Source organism: Dermochelys coriacea, chromosome 5 (genome assembly GCF_009764565.3).
Source record: "Dermochelys coriacea isolate rDerCor1 chromosome 5, rDerCor1.pri.v4, whole genome shotgun sequence".
NCBI lineage: Eukaryota > Metazoa > Chordata > Testudines > Dermochelyidae > Dermochelys > Dermochelys coriacea.
This window is the reverse complement of record NC_050072.1, coordinates 125,446,318-125,456,359: the sequence shown is the minus strand read 5'-3', so window position 1 is coordinate 125,456,359 and position 10,042 is coordinate 125,446,318. Positions and strand designations below refer to the sequence as shown.

Sequence of the window (10,042 nt, the reverse complement as noted above, 5' to 3'; positions counted from 1 at the left end):
TGGTCTCAGCGTCTGCAATGTTGCCTTGCTACCCACTGGAAGCCAGACGAGTGTTCTCAAAGGGCTGTTGCCTCCTACTTGAGAAAAGTCGCAATGGAAGAGCGTCAGATGGAGGCACCTGAAGAGATGCCTTCAGCCAGGAGATGAGCTAAGCCATTCTGGAGCCCTGCCAGAGAAAAAGGGGGTATGGGAGTGTGGGAAGAAGGAGGGGGATTGGGTCACGTGTACAGTACATGTCTGTATAGAGCACAAGCCAGGGAGGGAATCACATTCAGCAGACAGCAATTTGAATGCACTTGAGGTTTATTGCGACGTTAAACCCTAGTTTTACACATTAGAAAGCTAGGGAAAAAAAATCAAGCTCAGGAGCACTTCAGCTGTCTTCCTCTGTACATATGCCTGTCAGTTACAATCCATGTCCTGAGAGAAGCAGACTAGCCCTGCAAGGGATGCAGTCCTGCATGACTAGTGATGCCACCCTGTAACTGGTAATAAATGGTTTGGGGATGTGTGCCTGGGAAATGACGTACAGGTTCTTTAATTCTGCAGAAGGTGGACTGATGTCAGCTCTTGCATCTGCAGCCTCAGCGAGGAGACCCCACACTAGCTATGCAAGCAATTGAGCTGGATTCCTTCCAGCAGCAGGGGAATGGAGCCCTTCAGGCCTCCACCTTCTTTCCTTCCTCCCCACCGTGTCCTGATGAGCTGGTGGAGTCTCCAGCGGGAGCGAAGGGTCCCACGATCCAGTCCAGGGGAATGTTCTGCATGACGTATTCCAGCAGCTCATCCAGGGACTCCTGGGCCTTGGTCACCATCTCCCGACCCCGGGCAAGGGCACTGCTGGACAGATCCTGGAAACAGCTGGCACTGGAGAAGGAGGCCTGGAGCTCTTCTATACTGCTCGAGACCTGCTGAGCCTTGTCCTGGATAGTGCTGGGAAGGCCCTGGATGCTGCCCAGGAGAGTAAGGCAAGTGGTTTTCAGTTGCTGGGTGAGGCTCTGGGACGTGGCTAGAGCCTGAGCTTCAACCTGCTGGAAAGAGAAAGAGGGAGACTAGAGTATCTGCAAGTCACCCCTACAGATGGGGGGAGTTCGCTGGAGCAAGGCTGTCAGGGCGAGAAGGAGGAGAATACCTTTGCGGAGTCTGGTTCCTTCTGCCCTTCCAACTTCCCCCTGCAGCACTGGAGCCACATCTGGTGCAGACGGTCCTGGCCATTGTGAAGCTTCTGATCTACAGCCTGCTTGGCATGGTTGATCTGCAGGAGGAGAGTGCAGTTAGCTGGGAAGAGCAGGAGGCGGCTGGCCAGGGAACCTCTCTCACAGCTACATGTGGGCAGCAGGCAGGCAGCACCACTGCAGCGACACTCCTGGGCCCGGGAACGAACAGTGCCAATGGCACCGAGCATGGGAAGGCTGCAGAGACCGTGAGCCACAGCAGCTACAGGGCAAGGGAGAGGGGTCGTGTTCCTACCAGGTCAATGATTTGCTGGAGCTGGGAGAGGGCCTCCAGGGTGCGCTGCCTGGCTTGTCTCATCTTGCCCAGGGCGTGCTGGTAGGCTCGCTGGCGCAGCGTGCTCGAAAGGGAACCCAGACGCACGTAGTAACTCCGCTGCTCCACAGGAGCCTCTCCAGACCCCTCCACGGGTGTTGTGGCAAGCTCAGCTGGAAGGGGGAAGGGGTCAGGGGTCAGTTGGCAGCAGTGGTGCAAACCAGCCAATACCGTCAGGTACACCGTACCATTAAGTCATTAGTTGCTGGTGTGCTGGACCAGAAAAAGACATTCGGTATCCGCTGAACACTGCGGGGCTCTCAGGAACTGCAACAGCGAAAGGAGCAGAACGCTGGCAGCTCCTCCGGTGTGGTTGTACCGCCCCCAGTTGCCCCCGCCCAGCCCTTCCACCTAGTTGCCTCTCCTGTCTGGGGGTCTGTCGAGCCCCCCTCCCCCCCGCACAAGGCAGGGTGGGGTCGTTTGGGGGGAGTCACATGTGGGGCTTGTGCCCTCCCCCCCTTTTGGGTCCCTCCCATGAGTTGCCGTATTATAAAAAGAGTTAAAAAATATACTTGCACCACCAGTTGGTAGGGCCAGGATACAGGGCAGGGATGCGTTCAGCCCTCCCAAAGCTTGTGACCTATGGTATCTTTCCCAAGGCACGTTTGGATGCCCTGCAGCACCGACCAGTAAGGCAGCAGGCAGCTACACAAGGAGCAGCATCAGAGCCGTTAGCCCTGCCTGATAGAAGGAGGCTGGACTAGCAGCGGGCCCAGCATGAAGGAACAAGGGGAGGGCTAGCAGCCAAGCTAGGTGGCAAGGGAGCCCGAAGGAGAGGTAGCTCTTTTGGCAGCTCAGCTGTGAACATTTGAGAGTCCAAGCCATGCCCCAAGACACCAGGATCACATGGCTATGTATTCAGCAGAGGGGTTCTTACCCAGCTCCTCCTCGGTCATGGGAAGGTAGTGGTCCACCAGCTCCTCAGATTTCCCCAATGCTGCGTCTATTGCACTCGCAGCCATCTGCCCTATGCTGGAACCCATCACTGTGCTCATGCTGCTGGTCACGGCAGATTTGGTCACCTCCACGCTCTCCTGGACAGCCCCTTGGGCCACACCCACCATGCTGGTCACCGCATCCTTCGCCTCTGTGACCGTGCTGCAAACTGCATCCCTGGCACCCACCATTGTGACACGCACTAGGTCTTGGGCATCCAAAGCCACCTAGAGGAAAAGGGGTCAGAAGAGGTCACTGAACACCTAGTGGAAGTGAAGGGCCCACAGCCTCATCCTGCTCCAGGACCAGCTGTGACACTCGTGTGGTTACCTTCTCAATCGGCTGCTGCAGGATGGGCAGCTGCTCCTCCATCCTGTCCAGACCCCGACAGGCATATTCATTGGCTGCTGCAACTGTAACACAAGCACAGAACTAGGTCCCTTAATTCCTTCATGTGCACAGATCTCGTGGGGCTGCTCATCTGTGTACATTGGAGGACTGGGGTGCCTAAACAAGTGTCCCCAGCTTACTGACGGGGAAGCCAAGGAAGAGGAGTTGGGCAAGTCGCCCAAGGCTATGGAGCCAGTTTGGGTTAGCGCCAGGTATAGCACTGAGGAGATCCGGCTGCCAGTCATGTGTTCATCCACCCCCAGCTTCTCCTAGAGGGTTTCAGCAGTCGCCAGTGCCTGCAACGGTTCAGATCCCTTCAGCATTGGAACCGCTTCCTATGCCCTCTAGCAAGTATTGCTCCATGGCATTAGGTGCCATACACAGTGCATGTGGCTGTGTGGTACTGGGCCAGCCACGCACACCAGGGATTGTGCTGGGGCACTGCCTCCTTCTCGGCTGGCCCAGTACAGCACTGGTACCTGAGCAAGAGTCCCCAACAGCAGCTGCTGCAGCTGCTGTCAGAGGCGCTCCGCACCAGGCCAATGCCTTGGCCAGATAACGTCTAGGAGCTAGCAGAGTCTGGGGAGCAGAAGAAGCGAGTCTGTGGATTCTGTTTGCTGCCAGTTGGAAGCAGAGTTCAGTAGTGGGCCTAGAGCCACTGTAGGCTGAGCCTGCTCCTTAGATCTACCTCCCCCACCACGCACACAGGAGCGTTGCTGCCTCCCTTCCCTTCCTCACCCTGTGGCTCCAGCTGGTCCAGGATGGGCTGAGCCCTGGTGATGGCAGCCGAGGCGATGGCCCTCACCCCAGTCTCTGCTACCTCACAGACCGCTTTGATGGCTGGGTGGGTCTCTTTGGTGGCCGCGTAGCTGGCAGAGGCCATCTCACAGGCAGAGCTGACCAAGGGCAGGCCAGCCACCCTGTCCGCTGCAGTCTGAGAGAGGGAAAGAGGAGTCAGTTGGGAAAGCGCTCCTGGCTTGTCAAGGTGCCCCTCCTGTCTCTTTCCTTCTGCAACTACTGATTCTGTGGAGACGGTCCTCAGAGCTAGGCAGTCTCCTGTCCCTGACAACTGGGTTTCAGTGGCTTGCCTGTGATGTTAGTTACGCACCCAGAAGCCTGGTCCCATTGGAACAGCTGCCTATATTCAGCAAGATCTCAGGAACGCCGTTCCCATCCTGGCATGGCCACCAACAAAACAGAACTATGTCACGATCTCGTTCCTTCAGCGAGAGCAGGAACGGAGAGACCTTTTGTCTTTCCAAGTGCTGTCTCTCCCGACCAGGAACCATGTCTCGGTCCAGCACCCGGTACAATGCCCCCATTGGGCATTACAGTCAACGGGATTAGGCAATGTTATAGTGCAGACAGCATTCACAGGGTCACCATTGCCAGTGTTCCTCCTGGCTTCAGGAGGCACTTCTCAGCAGTGACTACGGGTACTCCGAGAACTAGAACTTGGAGCATTAGCTAGTATTGTGGTTACGAGTCCCTGTCTCCAGCAGTGGAGACATTCAAGCTAGAAGCACACCTGCCTCCCCAGGAGGGACCCACCTGTTGCTCCTCTGCCTGGATCTCCACCTGTGGTTCATTTTCCTTAGCAGACATGGTGGAGTGAGATGTCCCTGCAAGACCCAAAAAGGAATATTGAGTGGCGACAGCAGGAAATAATCAAATCAATGTTGTGTAGGAACATGAGAAGAGCTGCTCCCAGTCCCTTTTATCTAAGAGTCAGACCAGGTTGTCCCCCTGTAATAAGTCTCTCTCTACAGAGAGAGCTGGCCAGTGCCTTAAACCTTTCATCTAAGGCAGGCCCAGAGACAGCCAGTTCCTCAAGCCCAGAGATGCACTTGTAAGCCACACACACCCCTTCTGGGTGTGGTCTTCTGTCCTCTCCAGTGGCACCAGGACCAGTTAGAGAGAGAAACACATCCACTCTACAGTCTTAGCTAAGAGCCATATGGCTTTTAGCTCATGCAATTGAGGCTCCTGCATTTAGCTCCAGAGGGCCCAGGTGGGATCCCACCGATGACCAAGGTCTGTTGGTGTTACACATAGATAGATAGATATTAAGGTCAGAAGAGACCATTATAATCGTCTAGTCTGGCCTCCTGCACAACGCAGGCCACAGAAACCCTCTCCCCCATGTCTGAGCTATTGAAGTCCTCAAATCGTGCTTTAAAGACTTCAAGGAGCAGAGAATCCTCCAGCAAGTGACCCGCACCCCATGCTACAGAGGAAGGCGAAAAACCTCCAGGGCCTCTTCCAATCTGCCCTAGAGGAAAATTCCTTCCTGACCCCAAATATGGTCATCAGCTAAACCCTGAGCATATGGGCAAGATTCACCAGCCAGATACCCAGGAAAGAAGTCTCTGTAGTAACTCAGATCCCACCCGATCTAACACCCCATTTACACACTCCCAAAGCTTCTACTCAGACTTCTAGACCCAACAATGCCTCCCAAGGGGAGCACCAGGAGACCTGCACAGCTCATCAAAGGCACCCTCCTAGTTTAGTCTTTTCCCAGATAGTACCGGGGCTAATTCCATTTCTCCTAGAGTACAATCACTGACAGAAGTTATCCTGCTGAAGGTAGTAGCCATTGACTACACACCCACCCATCCCTGAATTGAGAAGGTACCATTGGGGAGCCTTCAGGGATCTCTAGAGGGAGTAGTGGTTGAGTCTCCCCAGATTCTGAATTACAGAGGAGATGATCCTAATGGTCCCTTCTGACCTTACTATTTAGGAGTCTACGTAGGAGATGCCCACTATGGCAGGCTGGTTATTTGAAAGCCAATTTAGCTGGTAAAAATACAAATATTTTCTATTGTCAGTTAAAGACAGGTCTGGTAAAGGAACAGATTCCAGTTCAGTTCAATTGACACCATCACCCCTAGAGGCGAGCATGAGACCACTAACTAGAAAGCTAGGGCCAGGAAGCATTTCCCTTCTGGGAAGGCACCAGGCCTGTTTTCCTTTAGTGTTTCCTGCAGTCTCTCTTTCAGATACATATTAGTTACCCAGCACTCCAGTCTCAGCTCAATCAACCACCTCAGGCAAGTGTTTCCACCTGCAGATGATTATGACAAGCCAGAACTCAGACCACAACCACAAGTCCCAATCCCCATCCCCATCCTTGAGTGGGAATAGCATAGCTTAACTCAAGTAGAGAGGAGAGTTTTTCATGTAGTCCAGGCTCTAATTTAGTTCTCCTTGTTAAATCTTCTATTCTCCTCTAGGGAAGCCTCCATCTCCTAGAACATGTCGTTAATCCAGGCCGCCCAGTCTGCAAGGCGGATAGTTTCCTTCCCTGGACTGCTTGCTCAGAAGACTCAGCTAGAAATGCTTTACGCAAGTACAGCTCCCAAGCAGTGAAAGGAGCTAAGAGCTTCTGATCATTCAATCCTAGCCACTACTGGCCATCAGGCAAGACATTGGGTCAGACTCTGTGTAAGAAAAGAGCCCCCATCTAAACACCCCCAGAACCTAAGAACCAGAGACAGAGCTTCAGCCCACCTCTTACCAAACTTCCACACCACTAATCCTTCACCAATCCTCAGCCCTCCCCCGCCTCAGCCATTATATTCCTGTGATGATGTCATCATGGGGCTGGACCCACTCGACAGACAGCTCAGGAGACCAATCACACAGCTGCATTCTCTACTTTGCCCAGTGAGGGCTGTGAGCCTCTGAAAAGTTACAGGGTTTCAGAGTTGCCAATTTTGGTTGGATGTGTTCCTGGACGTCTCATCACATGACAATCTTTAGTTCCTGGAGACTCCAGGACCATCCTGCAGGGCTGGCAAACCTAGTTTCAGACTATGAGCTGTTTGGGGCAGGCCTTTTACTCTGTGTTAAGACAGTACCTAGGACGATGGGATTCAAGTTCTGATTTTGGCTTCTAATTGCTACGGTAATACAAATAATAAGAATGCATCATCTGCTCATAGTGCTCCAGTTGTTCTCTCTGGAGAGCGCTTTTATACTCCATTTCCCTGGTAATATTTTCAGTGTCGAAGGTTTTTTTGTCAGTAAAACAATCTAAGAGAAGAGAGTGCTGATAGCTGTTGCATGATTTTGCTTTCTTGCCTACTCCAGATAAGGCTGGGGAAGTTATTCTGCCGCAGCTGGTACAAGTTGCTTCCTCAGTTCATTTTTAGCTTTCCTGTTAGTTGACTTGTCCAGGGAAGAGAACGTGGCACAGATTTTTAAAGGTATTTAGCTATTGCTCCTCTCAGCAGCGCAAGGCCTAAGCGATTGAGGCCCAGAACCGCAAAGCGAGTTAGGTTGCCCCACACTGGGCAATAAGGGGTTAAAGACTGAGTGCAGTTAGCAGCTCCAATAGAAGGGTCAGTTCAATACATGGAAGCCCCGGGATCAGGGGGTATCAGGAGAGAATCATTTGGGAAATGATGGGGATGACACCGCCACAGGGAAGGACTAAGTGGGAAGACAAGCTCAGGAAAAAGCTTGGGGGGATGGGAGGGGTCAGTCATAGCCACTATGCTCGGCTCTGCCATCTTCCCATTATCATTCCTGGCTTAGTTACTCCAGTGTAAAGGCCCTTCCCAGCTGGAGTGACAGCAGATCGCACCATGTCTAACTTCTTCCCATAACCTCCCCCTTGCCCTTCACACGGGGAGAAAAGTCAGAGCAGGGAGTGCAAAGGCCTGGAGCAGCTGAGGAGAGTGACAGAGGCCTGGGGCTGAGGCTGGTGCTCACCTCACTCCTTCAAAGCAAGCCTAGATGTTCATACCCATGTGTCTGTCCCACAGAGGGATGTGAGTGGGCCTCCATCCAGAGACATGAGCTTCAGCGACTGCAAGGGCCAGAGTGGGGCAGCGTTAGGCCCTGATTCTACAATGAGCCCTGCACAAACCAGCCCCTGCATTTACTCAGACTCCCAGTAACTTCAACAGGCAGTTGGGAAGAGTAGCTGAGTTCCAGAGAGCTCTGCACAGGTGCAAGTATCACCACCACGGAGAGACCATTGCACGTTCTGGGCTTAGCAACCACCTTCCCATCCATAGCCCTCCCACCTATGCAGCCAGCAGAAGAAACAAGCCCAACCATGTTGAGAGCACACTACAAGTCTTCCTGTGTGATGGCTAAAGCTCCAATCACTAATTATGCACGGGGTAGCCCACAGGAGAGAAAGCCAGCTGGAGGCAGGAAGCATCTCTTTCCTTTTCCCATTCCTCCTTCTAATATTCAGACCATTGGGGTGGAGCTGGTGTGATCTCTAGGTTCACGCCTTGGATCCTCCAACAGGCCTTTGGATTAAACACTTCAGCCTGTTGGTGGATCATGCTGGGGTTTGCTGAAATAACTCACTGCTCCTTCTGCCATAAATACTGCATCCGGTGGGTTAGTCGGTTACTGCGTTTGCTTTATATAATTTAAGACTGGTCCAGCAACAGTTGCTATAGGGTAGCTTAGGTCTGAGCCTGGCTTGGGGAGTGTGTTAGAACCACTCCTTCTCTCTGGAAAGATTAGCTGTAGGGGGTGTGCTCGGGAAATGCAGGCTGCAATGTTCTTCGTGGCGTAAAGAAAATCCAGCTCCTATTTCTACCCCCCTTTGAAGCTACTAGCTGTGATGTGAAATCCACTCATTGACCACACCCATTTTATTGGAACCTAAAGAGGTTCACCGGGCTTGAACACAGAAGTCCCATTTGCTGAACAGCACTACTGAAGTCTGCTCTTACTCTTCCCTGTCCCTAAAAGGAGCAGGCTGGGACCTTTACTCACCCCAGCAGGGCTCCACCTAGCTCGTGCTTTTACTCACTCTTCCCCCCCCCCACGTGTTGTAGGGGCCTTTTTTAATCCAGAACAGCAGGGTTTGTAACACATCTCCAGTTCCACAGGCAGATTAGCCTCAGTGAGCGCTCCCTGTCAGTTAGGGAGTTTCTGACTTTGAAGAGCTTGCTATCCCCAGTCCATTGGAGTACAAGGCAGGCCTTGTCTAATGAGATCAGGAGGAAGCAGGCGTGGGAGCTGCCTAGATGACAGTACCCGAGTGACTTCACATATAGACACAAGCTCTCAGGAAAATGCATTACAAGCCCAGCGCTGGTCCTATTCTGGATCTCCCACAACCCTGAGCCATGCGCCTGTACTGTTATTGGCCTGCTTAGGTTTACACTAGGCAGTAGGAAATGTTAGGCAGGTGCTTGGCTAAGGGCAGGGAGGATGGATCCAGGATGGCTGATGTCCATGCTTCAGCACGACAAGCCGCTGCTCTTTCTTGCGGCTAATCTCCCTGTGGGTGTATTTTGTTAAATCCCAGTGGGCGGGAGCTGTCTATTCACCATCTCTTTTGCTAGAGACTGCCAACCTGTTGAGCTTCTTGCACTGGACTAGAGGCAAGGCCTGGCAGTCTCCCACAACTGTATGTTACCCTTTTAACTTCGCTCATTACCAATAGTAGGTTCTCAGTTCTCCACTGCACCCCATTTCCCCTCAAGGCCATAGTGCCCTATCTCAACAACCTGGGTCTTTCCCTCGGTTAGTTGGTCTCAGCGTCTGCAATGTTGCCTTGCTACCCACTGGAAGCCAGACGAGTGTTCTCAAAGGGCTGTTGCCTCCTACTTGAGAAAAGTCGCAATGGAAGAGCGTCAGATGGAGGCACCTGAAGAGATGCCTTCAGCCAGGAGATGAGCTAAGCCATTCTGGAGCCCTGCCAGAGAAAAAGGGGGTATGGGAGTGTGGGAAGAAGGAGGGGGATTGGGTCACGTGTACAGTACATGTCTGTATAGAGCACAAGCCAGGGAGGGAATCACATTCAGCAGACAGCAATTTGAATGCACTTGAGGTTTATTGCGACGTTAAACCCTAGTTTTACACATTAGAAAGCTAGGGAAAAAAATCAAGCTCAGGAGCACTTCAGCTGTCTTCCTCTGTACATATGCCTGTCAGTTACAATCCATGTCCTGAGAGAAGCAGACTAGCCCTGCAAGGGATGCAGTCCTGCATGACTAGTGATGCCACCCTGTAACTGGTAATAAATGGTTTGGGGATGTGTGCCTGGGAAATGACGTACAGGTTCTTTAATTCTGCAGAAGGTGGACTGATGTCAGCTCTTGCATCTGCAGCCTCAGCGAGGAGACCCCACACTAGCTATGCAAGCAATTGAGCTGGATTCCTTCCAGCAGCAGGGGAATGGAGG

The 10,042-nt window shown here is 52.7% G+C and overlaps 1 protein-coding gene across 8 annotated transcripts; it reads right to left on the bottom strand.

Moving 5' to 3' along the window:
* Window positions 1-285: 285 nt before the first annotated feature.
* LOC119856384 (perilipin-3-like) lies at window positions 286-6,482 on the bottom strand. Of its 8 annotated transcripts, none has more exons than XM_038403819.2 (8): window positions 6,398-6,482; window positions 4,426-4,496; window positions 3,613-3,808; window positions 2,815-2,897; window positions 2,426-2,711; window positions 1,471-1,661; window positions 1,133-1,255; window positions 286-1,052 (listed from the first exon to the last, which is right to left on the bottom strand). In XM_038403819.2, exons 2-8 carry the CDS (start codon window positions 4,477-4,479, stop codon window positions 660-662), a joined length of 1,326 nt encoding a protein of 441 aa, XP_038259747.1. In that variant the 5' UTR covers window positions 4,480-4,496; window positions 6,398-6,482; the 3' UTR covers window positions 286-659. The 8 variants fall into 8 exon arrangements, with proteins under 8 accessions (XP_038259747.1, XP_038259750.1, XP_038259751.1 ...); XM_038403822.2 differs by having other exon boundaries at window positions 286-1,031; window positions 6,398-6,481; XM_038403823.2 differs by having other exon boundaries at window positions 286-1,028; window positions 6,398-6,481.
* Window positions 6,483-10,042: the final 3,560 nt, after the last annotated feature.

Excerpts from the sequence above, each read along its gene's own strand:
- LOC119856384 (XM_038403816.2), bottom strand. The coding sequence starts at position 6,060 with ATGAAAAACTCTCCTCTCTACTTGA. Across the intron at positions 4,497-6,035 it reads AAACTCTCCTCTCTACTTGA|GGACATCTCACTCCACCATG; the intron begins GTTAAGCTATGC and ends TGGGTCTTGCAG. Across the intron at positions 3,809-4,425 it reads TCCAGGCAGAGGAGCAACAG|ACTGCAGCGGACAGGGTGGC; the intron begins GTGGGTCCCTCC and ends TCCCTCTCTCAG.